The 16029-nt window shown below is 52.0% G+C and overlaps 1 protein-coding gene across 2 annotated transcripts in view; it reads left to right on the forward strand.

Moving 5' to 3' along the window:
• The first annotated feature begins 171 nt into the window (after positions 1-171).
• The window catches only part of Mmab (methylmalonic aciduria (cobalamin deficiency) cblB type), a 31072-nt gene continuing 15214 nt past the window's right edge, over positions 172-16029 (forward strand). Inside the window, exons 1-9 of one of the 2 annotated variants that reach the window (XM_005396450.2) lie at positions 172-354; positions 1600-1661; positions 4108-4201; positions 6684-6741; positions 7582-7654; positions 7864-7961; positions 8270-8334; positions 9889-9948; positions 11840-12284. In XM_005396450.2, coding sequence (XP_005396507.1) covers positions 239-354; positions 1600-1661; positions 4108-4201; positions 6684-6741; positions 7582-7654; positions 7864-7961; positions 8270-8334; positions 9889-9948; positions 11840-11939 — 726 coding nt within the window. In that variant the 5' untranslated portion in view covers positions 172-238 and the 3' untranslated portion in view covers positions 11940-12284. Of the gene's footprint in view, positions 355-1599; positions 1662-4107; positions 4202-6683; positions 6742-7581; positions 7655-7863; positions 7962-8269; positions 8335-9888; positions 9949-11839; positions 12285-16029 lie in introns of those variants that run through there. The other variant, XM_013520337.1, reaches the window with a different exon arrangement.

Below are 16029 nucleotides of genomic sequence, written 5' to 3' on the forward strand. Positions count from 1 at the left end.
TAGTCAATAGGTATCGCAGCTAAGCTGTCAAAGATTTTCCCGCCCTACTCCCCACTTAAGCCAATGGAAAGCAAGTTCCTGGGAGTGTCCCGCCCTGGTGCGAGAAGTACGGACCAATGGGAAATGGGAGTTTGGCGGTGGTGCGGCCGGTTATGGGTGGAGTCACCCAGGGTTTGGACGGTAGCCTGGAGAAGTCATCCCGAGAAGAGATTCCCGCCCCTTCTCCCCTCGAAAGCTCATGGCTGTCTGGGTTACGGGAGGCCGTCTCGGCCTCCGCGGGTGCCTGAGCACCTACAGGCTACTTTGTTTCCGTTTCCAGAGCAGCGGCTCTCAGGATGTGGAAGACAAGGACAGGTAAGTGGCTGGGAGAGGAACTCGAACGCCTGCCGTGAATCACGTGGTGTTGTCGCTAGAGTGCGTCATCCTGGTGACGTTCCCTCTGCCGTGACGTCACCGTGGGCGTCGTGGAAGCCAGAGACCAGGATTTCTTTACACAAAGCCTACGGAATCCAAGCTATCATCTGTCAGGGCGGGGCATGCATAATCCCACTTAGGCCAGGAGGATCATCGTTCATATTTTGACAAGAGCAGTTTGTTCTCAAAGACGGTGAGACACAATATGATCTAAACACGGCTGTCCTCAAAGTAAACATGGCTTTACTTTGAAACTTGCACCCTGACTCTCAGACCTCAGAACCTGTAGAATACCACGAATTAACAGTGATTAATGTAGTTGATACGTCTAGTGATTTAACCTTTTACATTGGAAAGTCACATTTTAAATCTATCTTATCTATTTATGTACCTATACATATATATTTAAGTAGTATTTCTGTTTGATAATGTTGGGGTTTTTTTTGGCCTAGGGCTGTAGCTCAGTGGTAGACATTTGCCCGGCATGTGGAAAGGCCTGGGTTTGATCCCCAGTATCAGAAAAATTTAAAATGAGGAAAAAAAAATTACCAGTTTTCAAACCTTGTTTTGGCAGTTCTTCATTTCTGAGTATACTTGAAGCCTTATGGAATGGAAGTGGCCCGGCTTTATTTTCCTCCAGAGGCCTTAATTTGGTAGTTAAAGGGAGAAGTTTTGAGCGAGTAGAAGTAACATTTGGGGTTCTGGTGTAGGATACTCTTGCACATGAGCCCCAGCTCTGCCTCTCCCTGCCTAGGTGACAAGAGGATGAATCTTATTCTGTGAGCTAATTTCCTCAATAGCAAATGAAGGTAATAGGTAGTGCTTACTTTTGGGGTCGTGGGAAGATCCCAGGGATACTTCAGGAGATGGCTGATGCCTGTAATCCTCTGTGGTGCAGGAGCTACTAGAAGTGATCAGTTCCGCAAATGTTTACTGAACGTCTACACTGAGCAGTGCACTGCATCAGCTACTGCAGGTGGAGATGTGGACATGACACAGAGCTTGCCCATGAAAGGCTTGCAGCTAGAGGAGATGGAGGGCAAAGGCATCAGTTAGAAAGTGCCATCCTAGTAAGGGGTAAGTGCTGCCACTGAGTGCCAACAGTAAGCTGGGACCCCCAGACGAAGGTGCCCCTCTATGTGAGTCATTCCCACTTACCAGCTCTTCATGTTTGTTCCTCATTAGCATACAGCCTTCCTTGAAGACACCCAAGATTCCCAAGATTTACACCAAAACAGGAGACAAAGGTAGGGGAGGAACGTGGGTGAAAATATGACAGACATTGTTTGAAAGTTTTTCCAACTTCTGTATAGCCAATAAAAAGTATATGACAGATCTGAATATATATTACAAAACTGTAATGTGAAATGAAAAATGCCCTGGTACATTAAATGATAAAAACAAATTGCAGAGCATGGCATGATGGTGCACACCTGTGTGTAATCCTGGCATGCTGGGAGGCTGAGGCAGGAGCATTGCAAGTTTAAGCCCAGCCTGAGCAACTTAGAGACTTAGTGAGATACTGTCTCTAAAAAATAAAAGAGGAGCTAGGTGTGAAATACATACCTGTAATCCTACCACTCTAGGAGGGTAAGGCAGGAGGTTTGCAAGTTCAAGCCTATCCTGGCTAACTTAGTGATTTAGTGTGATCCAGCCTCACTATAAAAAAATAGAATTAAAAAAATCTGGAAAAAGCTAGAGATACAAAGGTTCTGGGTTCAACCCCCAGTACCATAAGAAAAAAGGGGGTGGTGCTGAGGATATAACTCAGCATTAAGATCTTAGGTTCAATCCCCAGTACAACACACATGCATGCATGTGTGCACACTTGCACATGTGCGTGCGCACACACACACACAAATGGGTGAGGGTGTGATTCAGTGATAGAGTGCTGACAACAAGGAAAAACAAATTTCAGAATAATCCAAATACCCTGAATCCACCTAGATGAAAGGGTATGTATATGTGTGTTTTCAACATGTTTGAAAGTTTATACCTTTTACACTGTGCACTGTTACCCAGTGGAAACTGAGTTATGAGAGAGAATGAACAGAAGTTTCCACCCTTCTATTATTTTTGAACAGTAAGCACATATTATTTTGATAACTTAAAAAATACCAGAATATATTGTACAGAATATATTGCAGAGATCTGGGCATGGTGGTGCACGCCTATAATCCCAGCACTCAGGTGGCCGAGGCAGGAGGATTGCCATGAGTTTGAGGCCAGCCTGGGCTATAAAGTAAGCTCAAGGCCAGCCTCAATTACATATTGAGACCCTGTCTCCAAAAACAATGCAAACAAGCAGACGCAGCTTATATCAGATGATACTATTTTCTTTTCTTTGCAGTACTAGGAATTGAACCCAGGGCCTCAAGTGTAATAGGCAAGCCCTCTACCACTGAGCTACATCCCTAGCCCATTTTATTTTATTTTGAGATGGAATCTCACTAAGTTGCCCTGGCTGCCCTTGAACTTAAATCCTCCTGTCCTAGTAACTGGGATTACAGGCATGCATGACCATACCTGGCTTCAGTATGATACCATATTCTGAAGTTTAAAATCATGCAGCTCAGTACTAGCTATTGCTTTTTAGATTTATACTTATATAGTAAAAATATAAACATATATATAGGGTATACTTAATGCCACTGAAGTATATACTGAAAAAATATCAAAATGGTAAATTTTATGTTTTTTATATGTGGTACCATAACAACAATAAAAAGAAAACGGGTAGGAATAATGTTAGGTGGTGGTGTCCCTGGTCTCCAGCCAAAGACCTCCAGGTACAACCTCTAGGCAAACACAGTGGGGAGGTGGCACATTAGAAGGCGGGAGGTAGGCTACTGGGGACTGTCCAGCCCTGGTAGGTGATGCTGTGGAGGACTTACAATAGGGTTGGGCTTGTGTTAGCTGCTTTGGGGGAGGATTAAGAAGTGGGTCTTTGCTGTGGGCTGGATACTATCAGGAATCAGGGCTAATTCTATAAATGGGTATCTTAATATTTCCCTAAAGGTAAGAGAGACAAAAGCTGCTAAAGCCGTCATGGTTAAAAATGCCACAATCACTCACATCAGCCAGGAGAAGGGGCGCCTGGTCATTGTTATTTAGACAATGTTCTGTGCTCAAATGTGATTACACAGTGGCCTTCTTTTGTTTTGCTCCTGATCTGTCACCATCACAGAGTGGCCTGTCTGATGGTACTCTGTGAAATCATTTATTTATCAGAACACCATGGCCTACCTGTGAGTGCCAGGCCAGCATGGTAGCCCCCACGCTGATAGTCACCTAGGCAGAGGTGTGTAGAGGACTCCGATTGCGTGTGAAGTATAGTAATAGTGTATGTGTGATGTGACAGATGTTTTAGTCCTTTAGCAGGATGGTTAGTATGTGATTTTTCAGTTTGAACTAAGAGCTATCAGGAAGAAGTAAGGCTAGTGGTTACCCTTAGGAGTGGTGACTGAAAGGGAGTCCATAGGGGTTTCTAGGGTGCTGGTCAAGTTCTGGTCTGGAGCTGGGTGCTGTCCCAGAGGTCTGTTTAATTAGTGGCAGTTCACAAGCTGTATACCTAGGATATCAACACCTTTCTCTATCTCTGTTGTACTTGATATTGAATGGTTTTTAAAAGAAAGAACAGCATATCTGGGGGGGAAAAAATCTAATTTCAGGGGGCTAAATGTTTTTCCGCAGGGTTTTCTAGCACCTTCACGGGAGAAAGGAGACCCAAAGATGACCAGGTGTTTGAAGCTTTGGGAACTACAGATGAATTAAGTTCAGCTATTGGGTAAGGGATCGGCCTTAAGGTTGGGGGTGAGCCGGGCATCAGTGAGTGTCACGACTCTGAAGCTGTTAGCAGCGTTAGGCCATCCTGGACTTTGTCCACCCTTGAGCAACCAGGAGCATGGCTGGTTAGCTCCAGGAGGCTGCCAGGCCACAGGCACCTCCCCCTTTGCCCCTGCCTATGCCAACGTCTGCCCCTCCCCCACTGTCACCATTTGGATCTTCCCCGCCCCCATCCATGGGTCCCTAACTTTGCAGGTGAGTTGGTTGTGTCTCTGCTTCTCGTGGCCTCTACTCTGGGACCTGGGCTGGCAAGGCGGCCTCCATCTGGGATGGTCCCACCATTGAGGAAGACGGAAAGAGGTCCTGGGGAAGCTCACACTGGCTCTTAAAAGCTTCCCAGGGCGTGGCACATCCCATGCACACCTCACTGGCCGGAGCCAGTCTTGTGGCCATGCCTGACATCAGTGAGGGAGGAGAGACGCACATACTGAGAACCATAGTATGTAGTAGAAATAGTGTCCATCTCTGTGTTCTAGGGAGAATTAAAGAGAATCGTTGTCTTAATTTACCTGTTCATGCCAACCATTTCTCAGTAGCGAGCAGATTGGATGAGATTTTCAGGACCGATAGTGGCAGGAGTAGATAGTCTGCCAGTAGGGTGGAGAGAACCAGGCCCTTGGGGTTGGGGGAGGCCAGAAGATGAAGTGGGCGGAGAAGGGAAGATGAGTTCCAGCGTCGGCCATGCAGAGTTAGTAGATCAGTGAGCCAGTGTCTTCTAGCTGATATGGGGCAGGAGGTGGTTCTGGAGCCTCAATTATGGATCCTCCCTCTGTCGGGCATTGACTGAGCACCTCTGCGCCAGGCTTTGCTAAACCTAGCCTCAACCCTGCCTTCAGGGGGTCACAGACAGACATGCCCCAGAGCATCTTCCAGTGAGCAGGTATTTCTTGATACCTGCGGGGTACCCGGCACCAGGCACACTGCTGTGTCACTGCTGTGAGAGAGCCAGTGTTCCAGCCCGCACAGCCCTTCCTTACAGTTTAGCAAGGAGACAAGCACTGTACATCCAGTCCTGGGTTTGCTTTTGTCCTTCTGATTGGAAGATGGACTAGGAAGATGCCCTCGTTTTCTTTCATTTGCTCCTTGTCTTAGTTATTTTTCTCATTGCTGAGACAAAATACCTGACACCCAAAGTTAAAAGAGGAATTTTAGCTCACAGTTTGTAGGGGTTCAACCCATAGTTGGCTGGTGCTAAGGCAGGGCAGTGTGACAGTGGGGCATTGCAGAGGAGAAATGGTTCATGGCATGGCAGGCAGAAGGCAGCAAGCAGCAAGCCTCCTTTTCACTTTTATCACATCCAGGCTACAAGTCTGTCGGGTGGTTCCACCCACGCCCAGGGTGGCCTTCCCATTATCTATGCCCAGAACTATGCCAAACCAATCAGTGGACTAATGTAATACCACACAGCCTTGATCCCAGCCTCACGCACCCTAGATCCAGCCAACTCCAAAAAGCCCCACTTATGAGCACATGAGGCTTTGGGGGGACATATAGACACAAACCGTAACACTCTTTTGTGTCTGTTTTCCCTCTGCTCTGCCCTTGACTCCTGCTCTGCTGCTTTCAGGGGCTCTAGGCTGTGGAAGGCAGCAGCAGGGACTGGCGAGCAGAGAGAGGTGACCCTGTCCCCAGCACTGGGCCCCTACCCAACTCCCTGCTCTGTGGCTCTTGTGTGGCCCCCAAATCCAGCACAGTCTGGGTCAGTAGCACCGGCCCCTTCCCTTGCCCCTTTGGTCCCTGCTCTTGCTAGTCTCTGCCTCTCATCGTCAGTTTCCCTAACTCTGCTCAACCTCTGGGAATTGTCCCTTTGCAAAGGTCTCCTCTGGGAGTCCATCTAGTGCACTGGTTTTTTTTGTTGTTTTTTTTTTTTTTAGTGCACTGTTTTCTGCCAGGCTCCCAACTGGCACAGGAAGGGAGTGCACACTTGTGGGCAGTTTGTTCCCTGCCTCAGCCTGCCTTACCAGGGAACTCATACTCAGTCTTCAAAGCCCTACCTTCAGCATGCTTCCCCCAGGCAGTCCTCCCTGCTCCCTAGCTGAGGCTGCATTAAGCTTCCCTCACTCTGTCCCTCAGAGAGTACTTACCTCGGTTTACAGCTTCCCGTTCAGCAATGTAGTATTCAACTTGAACATCCCCTTCCAGCTGGACAGAGACTGTGTAACCTTCTGTCCCCGCTGAATCACCAGGACCCAGGCAGGGGAGGCACCCGAAGGAGTTGTTGACTGGAAGTAATGAGTATAAGTAAAGGCATTTTGAGAAACAAATACCATATCCAACTGGAAGCTTGTGGTGTTGCTGTTGTCAGCAAGAAAAATAGCACCACGCTGTTGTAACTGAATTAGCTAAATGGCCGCCACCTGAGAGTGTATTGTCTTACAGCAGCATTGTACTAGAGGAAAATTCTTCTTCCTTTTTCTTCTCAGGTTTGCTATGGAATTAATCACAGAAAAGGGCCACACATTTGCTGAGGAGCTTCAGAAAGTAAGTAACATCCTCTGTCCCCAAGATGAGATTTTCCAGCTCTGCGGTCTGGAACTCAGTTCATCATGTGACCATCACTTCTTTGTGTCACCCAAGGCTAGACACTCTTCCTCAGTAGGCCTCAGTCTCTTCACCTGTAAAATAGGGGTATGCAGAGTTCATCCTCCCTCGCGGGTGAGGGGTGAGGATCATACTGGGGAAGAGGAGTGTGCCGTGCAGCAGTTCTCAGCCGCAGGTGGGGACACATGGGCAGGCCATCTGGGATGACGTTTTGGGTGCTCACATCTGGAACAGGAGTGTGCTAACATCTACTGATACATTCAAGGAATGCAGCTACATAGTCTGCAATGCATGGGGTACCGCCCACCAGAATGACCAGAGGACCATGTGCCCAGGCTGAGCCACCAAGCGCAGTGAGCCTCAGCCCGCAGCCCTCGCACCCTGTAGTATCACTGTGGCTTTCCTTGCTTACAAAGGAGCCGGGCCCCTGGCCCCCAGAGAGAGGGGAGACAGGGTTTCCCTCTGCACGTCCCTGGGAGTCGCCTAGGCTGGAGCCCTCTGCTCCCATCCCCCCACATGCCGTGGCCCTCACCGAGAGGTAGAACTGTCCCATCTGGTCCCTGGGCCCAGCACCTGAGAAACAAGAACTGTCAGTGCAAAGAAAAACAAGAAACTTCCCAAGGGCCTAAGTGCATGGCAGCTGGGGCTCAGAGCCAGCAAGGTTCCTCCTGACCCCCACTGCGGCTCCCGACGCGCACGGGGTGCCTCTGCGCAGAGAACCATGGCCTGCTGCCCAGCCGGCCACAGGTCAGCCTTTCTTCTCGCCTCTTCCCTCCCCAGATCCAGTGCACATTGCAGGACGTCGGCTCGGCCCTGGCCACTCCGCGCTCCTCTGCCAGGGAGGCTCACTTAAGTAATTGCTGCAGCTGTGTGGGTGGTCAGAGGCCCCGAGGACTTTCCCCTGGGGTTCCCACGGGCCGCTTGGCCACTGCCCATCACTCCTGGGGGACACTCTCTGGGCCGGAGGAAGCCATCTGCGGGACACTGGGCAGAAGGGTTGTGGGGTGTGTCCTTGATGCTCTGGTGAGCAGGGCCTCATGCTCCTGCTCTGTGACTCCTCAGAACACACGGCCTTTGAGGCGGGGCCCATCCTGGAGCTGGAGCAGTGGATCGACAACTACTCCAGGCAGCTCCCGCCACTCACTGCCTTCATTCTGCCCGTAGGTATCACTGCCTCACCCCGGGGGTGGCTGCGGCCAGGCACATGGACAAAAATGCATGGGCTTGCAATAAGTGCCCTTCCTCTAGCTTTTACCAGTGACGAGCTGTGTGCCAGCACCCTAGCCCCTTCAGGTCCTCGCTCCTCCCTCCCTCCGCTATGGGTGCAGATACCCAGTGGGTGTGCCGGGCAGGGCCCCTGGAAGCAGAACATGGCCAAGGAAGTGGGCAGACCTGGATGTCCGAGGAACCCTGCTACAGCTGCCCACTGCCCAGCTCTGCCCAGCCGACACCTGCTTTCTCCTTTCAGTCGGGAGGCAAGAGCAGCGCTGCACTACACTTCTGTCGGGCTGTGTGCCGCCGAGCTGAGAGACGGTAAGGGCACGGGGCTTCGTCTTAGCAGGCACACATGGTGGATCAGCCCTGCACCACCCAGACCTTCCGCCGGCGCCTCACTGTGCCAGAGCAGCCAGCACAGACAGGCCCCTGTCCTCTGAGCCCCACGTTGCAGAGGGACTGGCGGAGGAGCGACAGGAAGCCAGTGAGAGGTTCTGGGCCACACAGCTGCAGGGGAGAAGGAGGTCTGGAGGGGCTGCACGGCTGCGGGGCTCTGGGGGAAGCTGTCAACAGCCCAGCCACCTGCTGCCCCAACCCCTGCTCCAACCGAGCATCCGGAAGGGAGACTCCCACCCCGCCCCCACGCCCCACCCAGCCTACTTTCAGCCTTTTGAAGGACAGCTTAACAAGAGGGACTTGAAAAGGTTCATTCGTACCGCCCTTCGGCTAGCTGCCACCCAGCTTAGAGTGAAGATAGAGCCCCACCTTGGTACAAAAGCCAGGCTGTGCCAGGCACTCCGTGTTCACAGTCTTACTGAGTTCACAGAGGAATCCTAGGACAGGCGGTGGCAGCCCCAATTTATAGGAGTTGTGAAGTGGACTCACAATGTCAGAGAGGTGACATTGTGGCCAGGCTCAGCGGCAAAGTGCAGATCTGGGCTCGGGCGTATCTGGGTCAAACCCTAACCTCTTTCCAGGGCCCCACATCACAAAGGTTTTATCTTATATGAAAGGGTCTCAGGTCAGACAGATCTTGAGGATCCCCAGGTAACAGAAAACACTTTGGCTGCAAAACAAAGGATGTCACTTGTACAAAGCCATCCACGTCAGCAGTGCTCATAATAGAAAAAAGTTGGAAACAACCCAGAGGCCCAACAAGGAGGGCAGCCAACCTGACAGTGGGCTTCAGTACAGCCACCGGGCCACAGCGAAGGGATGACCAGCGGGCATACTGCCAGGTGGGGCCCCACCAGGTAACAAAGCTTCGTACAAGTGGAGGTGCCTATGGGGTAGGCCTGGACCACCTCCTGCCTGGGCCACTAGGCACCGTGTGACCTTGGACAGGGCAAGAACCCCAAGGGTAGGTGTGGAGACAGTGCCTCCAGCACAGGTGATGTGGCAGCAATGATGTACACATTGTAAGTGCTCAGCAGACCTCTTCCCTACTGTCTGAAATATCTGCAGACTGACCGGGACCCTGGAACACAGAATCGTGGGTGAACTGAAGTGCGAGTTTGCTTGAGCATTCAGAGCCAGATCCCTCCATCTTTGAAAGCTGGAGTGTGACCATTCCAACGGATACAGGGAGGACCCCAGGTCCAGTGGCACAAAGGCCAGCAGGCTGGGATGTGGGGCAGGCCACCTCCCTCTGCTCCCTGTCCTCCATCCCTCCTTGGGCAGGCCGCATGTCCAGGAATGGGGTGCATGGCCCATGAAACCCTCCAGTCATGCATTTCCCATCTCTGGTGCTAGCTGGGTTTGTCCAGGTAGAGGCTGAATGACGGCCACTTGGGAAATGGGGTCGAGGCCCCAGGTGCCCAAGTGTGTTAACCCTTGCCATGTCGTGTGACTGTGTGCTTCCTGTCTTTCCAGCGTGGTGCCTCTTGTCCAGACGGGAGAGACGGATGCAAATGTGGCCAAGTTCTTAAATAGGTACTTAACACGGAACTTAAGAGTCCCTCTCTAAAAAGCCAGGCACTTCCGTGGGGCAGGACAGCAGTCAGCAGGACTGGGGAACAGTACCGGACTACACCCACTTTCTGCTGCCCATAGGTCTGTGTGTGCCTGCCATGTGCTATGCGACAGACACTGTTGCTATCTCTGATAAAGTTAAGCTGTACTCTGGCAAGCGCAAGGTCGTGAGTTCGGTTCCCGGTACCGGAGAAAAACCAAAAAAAAAAAAAAAGTTAAGCTGTACTTGGGAGAGACTGCTATAAAAGCCAGCAGAAATAAGCCTAAGTACAAAGGAACAGGATATAGCAAGGGGTGCCCTCAGAGGCATCTTGATGAAGCCTGGCGGGGGTCTAGGAGTCAGCTCCTCTCAGCCAATCTCCCCTCCCTGAGAAGCCCCAGGCAGGACCTGTGAGCTGGGCCAGCCCAGGTGGACACCACCCACCCCTGCCTTGCAGTCAGCTTCCTCAGTCCAAAGCCTGCCCTCATAGTGTCCGTGCAGCCTGGCTTGCACAGTACAGTGTGGGTGTAGCTGGAGCTCTGGGGCAGGCAGAGAGCTAGGGGGCAGGAGCAGTGGGGGCTGCACCCCAGGAACTGTACTGGTTGTGCAGAAAGTGACAGTGGATTCTCCTCCCACGGGGATGCAGCCTGGGCTTAGGCAGTCTTGAGCAGCTCCACAGCAGCAGGCCCCCACCCACAAGCCCTGGGGAACCTGGTGGTCTGTGATGGGTTATGGTCCAGGGCCATTTGCCCCCTTGGCAGATTTCTGGAGCCGACAAGAAACCAACATACCGCTGCCCTCCAGGACCACATGGTCCGAGGGGCGATACCCAGAGCAACCTGCTCTGCAGTGTCCAAGAGGGAGAGCTGCGGGCTGCCACAGCTGGGGAGGAGTGGACTGCGGGTCAGGAAAGGCCCTGTGGAGCTGACCTCACAGGGTAGGAGCAGGCAGGAAGGGCCAGAGGAGGTGGTAACAGATACTTGGTGGGAAAGCCACAAGGGGTGGGACAGATGGGGACAGCTGAGCACCTGAAGGGCAGACGTCGTGTCTTCTGTGTTCTCCCCACCGCTTTCTCTGCAGAAAGCCTCCGAGCTAGAGGCCCACCACCAGTGGTTCTAAGAAAGGAGGAACTTGAGTCTGGGCACTAGGGTCTTATAGGCCAGTGCTTCTCAACCAGGGCATTGGCAGTTCTGGAGGTGCTTGATTGTCTAAATTCTGCTGGCAGCCAGTGCATGGAAGCCAGGGAAGCTGCTTGGCACCCTCGATGCACAGAGCGGCTCCCACCACGAAGGACGAACCAGAGGGGCTGGGGATTTAGCTCAGCGGCACAGCGCCTGCCTGGCAAGCGCAACGTCATGAGTTTGATTGATTCCTGGTACCGGAAAAAAAAAAAAAAAAAAAGGACGAACCAGAATGTGTTTAGTGCCAAGAGTGCTACCTACAGCCTCTCTGCCCCAAGCGTGGCCTTGGGTGCAGCAGTATTAGCCTGGCCTAGGCTGGAATTTAACCTGCAGAATCCTAGGCCTGGCCCTGCCCTCCTGCATCAGGCACTGTACATAGCCAAGATCCTGGTGACCTGTGTGCTCGCTCCAGTTTGAGAAGCCCCATTTCACACTCGAAGCTATGAAATGAGCTCATGGAGTGGTCCCAAGTTCCTTCTCTGAGGATGAGGGCCAGCTCAGCCCTTGGCTGTCACGAAAGCTGGCCTCACATGGCATCCATCCATCCTAATTGGCCAGGTACCGCATCCCTGCACGATGCTCCTGTAGATGCTGTGGCTTCGCACTTCCTCCTTGAGAGCTAATAGGTGGGACCTGGCCGGCAGTGATCTCTCGTTTCACACCCTTCCTCTCCTTCTCTCTGCCTCTCCAGACTCAGTGACTATCTCTTCACAGTAGCCAGATATGCGGCCATGAAGGAAGGAAATCAAGAAAAAATATACAAGAAAAATGACCCATCAGATGGAGCTTGAGGCTCTTGGAGATAATGGAAGGGGGGCTTCCTAGGCCCCTCCATAGTGAGGGTGACAGCGACAGTGACAGCAGGGGAGAGTCTGCCTTCTGGGATTCTGGTTGCTGAGGGGCTCGCCTGAGGAGCTGGAAGTGGGTCTTAGGTGCAGACTCAGCTTTGCCTCACACTTGCTACTACTTCCCTGGAGGGACTGGGGCCCTCGAGACTTTTGTCCCTGCCTCCCCAGGCTGGCCTTGGTCTTGGAGGAAGTGGGAATGAATTCCACATTGCAGAAGAGAAAGGTAAAGTGATGGCTACCAAGTGAAGGAGCCAGGTGGAAGAAAGAATAAATGTGGGAAAGGCTTGAGCCGTGTGTGTGTGTGTGTGTGTGTGTGTGTGTGTGTGTGCGCGTGTGTGTATGCGCGCGTGAACATCAGAGAGAAAGAGGGACTGACTCATGAATGAGCCCTCCCGCTGCCGACTAAGGTTGTTCAAGGGTTTGGAATGGTACCAGAGGCCCTTGGAAATGTAATTGTGATTTACCTGTGCCAAAGGGGCTGTAAATGTCACATTTATAAAGGGGAAGGGAAGCAGGATTTGGAAGTTTAGTCACCTTGGAGCCACTCATCACCGCTGCAGTGTGGGGAAGGGCCGCTGCTGATTGACAGACGAGGCCCCAGAAACACTGGGGTCTAAGTGTGGCGGGGCTGCGGCTTGGAGACTGCTCTCCAATGTGGACAGGGCCCTGGGCAGAGCAACGCCATTGCTAAGACTGGCCCTTCCTGCCCTGTCTGAGCGAGCGGCAGGCGAGGGAGAGTGCGTCCAGCTTAAGGACGTGAGATCTGCTTCCGGCAAGGTGACAGCAGTGAGACTTGTCTGGCTAGTTTAGTTGCACTGGCCAGTTTCTGCCTCTGAGACCTGTGCCATGGCTGTGTTTCATTCTGCTAGTCACCACTGCTCCCTCCCACTATGTAATGACACTGCCGGTGCCAGCTGTGTCCTTGGAAGAGGAATATTTATGAAGTGCAGAGAGGCAGCCCTGAGAATCTAAGGACTCCATGCTGCTAATTGCAGGAAGTGGCTTCAGAAGAGCAGGCTCCTTTCGACGCCAGGTCTGGGATGCCTGGAGGACTCCACTCAGCAATCATTTATTTATTGAGTGCCTGCCTAGCAGGGGACTCCACCCCAGGCATAAGCAGGCTGGTCATTCCCATCGTCTTCCTCGCCAGCAATTTGGCACATGTTAAATTCTCAGCCACATGCATTTTTTTTTGTCTTTTGAGACAGGGTCTTGCTATGTAGTTCAGGTTGATCTTGAGCTCCATTTGTAGCCTAGGCTGGTCTCGAACTTGCAAGGATCCTCCTGCCTCAGCCTCCCAAGTGCTGGGATCACAGGCGTGTGCCACCACGCCCAACTGTTGTGTGCATATTTTTGCAGGCAAGGCCAATACATTCTTGTCTTCTGGGTTCTTTGGGAGCAGGCAGGCTGCAGTAGCTCTGTTGAGCCCTGGGCAGAGCGGGTAGGTCCCAGTGCCCAGCAGTGAAGAATACCCTCCAGGAGGTGGCCATGGCCATTGCTATTCCAGCTCCCGTAGTTAGACCCCACGCCTGGCACAGGGTAGGATGCTGTGTGTGTACCGGCAGGATGGGCGACAGGAGAAGCACACTCGTGGGGTTTCCCTGCCCCGCCATCTTTGCAGACCCAGCCAGGACACATGTTCCAGGAGCTCGCAGTAATCACTCAGTTCTGCCCACATTTCCAAATCTTCCTGGAAAGGGCAGAAACTGCAACAAAACAACACGCTTGTAACTTCTAACTGTGGCAAAAATAAATACTGAGTGTGCGCCATATCTTAAAGCGATCTTTGAAATGAGGCAGCTTGCCAGTACAAAGCCTGTCCCTCTTAGAGCAGCTGGATGTTGGTGTTCAGGTTCCCAGGCCCACCCACTGGGTCCGTCTTCCCCTCCACCAGCAAACATCTCCCAAAGGCCCACCAGGAGCAGGGCAGGTGTTTCTCTGAGCCCCCAACCCGGGAGGAACAGAAGACTACGTGGACACAGGCTGCGCTGCGTGAAGCACTTGCCCTTTTGAAGTTGCTTCTGAAGCATTAGTAGAGCCCCAGGCAAAAGGAAGAGTGTGTCCACCTAGATACACTGATCCAAGTGGGAAAAGTTAATGAAAGCCCAACAGTCAAAAAGCTTGTCTCTGTAAAGCCCTGTGTTGCCCAATCTGTTTGCACATTTGATCAGTGGTCCCCTTCATGCAGTGATACGGGATTGTGAAACCAACATGTGTTTAAAACACTGGCACCTGGTTTATTGTAAACTTTTCTTGTTTTTTTTTTTTTTTTTGAGGGGAGGGAGGCATAATGTGACTTCTGAAAATATCGTGTGTAAACTCCTTATTTTTTTTACTGAAGTTTTTGGCACTCCCGTATTTATTTGTTTGCTGAGATGGGAACTCCCTGTGTTGCCCAGGCTGGCCTTGAATTTTGCAATCCTCCTGCCTCAGCCTCCCAAGTAGCTGGGGCCCCAGGCTTGTGCCAGTAAACCTGGCCGCTCCCATACTTTTTACCCCTGAGAAAGTGCCTTGTCCTGGTGCAGGTCAGGCTCCCTGCAGCAGTGCTTTAGCATCATTACTGTGGATGATCCTCCATAGCAGCAGTGCCAGGCCCTGAACCACACGGTCTGCACACATGGTCTCAGCTAAACCTCACAGCAGCCCTGGAGGGAAGCACCCTACATGTTTTGCAGGTGGGGAAACTGAGGCCCAGGGAGCTGGCCCAAGATAGTCTTCTCCCACCCTCCCCACGGCTGCTTGACAGTCCTTTTAATCACAGCCTGGGCTGCAGCAAACAATGCCAGGCACTAATAGATCCTGCTGTCTCATTTCTCAACCTAGTTTCCCTTAACTGATATTTCATGGCTATTGTTAATGTGCATTCTTCACTGAGTAATTTCCACAGCCCGAACTTGTAACACATCCCAATGACAAACGTCCCCAGCTCTGAATCCCCTGTCAGCTGCAATGTCACCCTCGCCTCCTCCCCGACACCTTCCGACAGCCATCCAGTTTTATGAGCACTCTGTCCCAGCAATCACTACTGAACCTTTAAGAATCCAGGCGCATTTCAAGTTTAATTGAATAAAATTCGTTGTATAATAAATTCTGCATGAATGCTACATAAATCAGTGCCTGGAAGGATTTGTGGCTCATCCTTCCCCCCAGATTGGGCTGGAGAACCTCACTGGCAGTACTGAGGCCAAGCTGGTCCTGTCTTGACTGCTGGGGATAAATTCACCTTCGCAGCCTGGTCGGGTCTGGTTGTCACTGGCCCTGGCCTATTGCCTTTCTTCTCTGAGAGTCCCTTGTGGAAGATGGTGCTTAAATCCAAGCAGAGCAAGGGATCGGGACCCAGGAACTTTGGGGTTGCCCCCTGGGTTACCCATTGTGCAGAACTGACCAAAGCCATCATTTGTCGCCTCTGGAATTGTGATGACATGTGCACACACCTGTTCACAAGTTTACCTACAACCTTGGAAGTCCATGGAACACCCAGTTGAGAAGCCCTGGTCTCAAATAACCAACAGAAACCAGACACAGTGGTGCATGCCTGTAGTCCCAGCTACTTGGGAGGCTAAGGTCGGAGAGTCGCTTGAGCCCAGGAGTTTTGAGACCAGCCTGAGCAACACAGGGAGACCCTGTCTCAACAGTGACAAAGCAACCCACGCAGCACCCCCTTTAGGAGCCAAGTAGGCACTCACAGGGCTGCCTTCTCCAGGAGCCTTTTGGCGGGGGTGGAGGGTGGGGGCAGGGGAGGGTGTTCATACAGCCACAGCCTTGTAGGAAGGAGGGAATACTTGGGGCTGGATGGCTTTGATGCCCACCAACGGTAGAAGTGCAATGAATGGCCTTCAAACACACGGCTTGTCACTCTGAGAGGCGGACACAGGAGGATCGTAAGTTTGACCTCACCGTGGGCAACTTAGCAAGATCCGATGTCAAAAAATGAAAAGGGGGGGGCTGGGGATTTAGCTCAGCGGCAAAAGTGCCTGCCTGGCAAGCGCAAGGTCGTGAGTTCGGTTCCCGGTACCGGAGAAAAACCAAAAAA

This window comes from Chinchilla lanigera, unplaced genomic scaffold (assembly GCF_000276665.1).
Source record: "Chinchilla lanigera isolate Chin_1 unplaced genomic scaffold, ChiLan1.0 scaffold00054, whole genome shotgun sequence".
NCBI classification, from domain to species: Eukaryota; Metazoa; Chordata; class Mammalia; order Rodentia; family Chinchillidae; genus Chinchilla; species Chinchilla lanigera.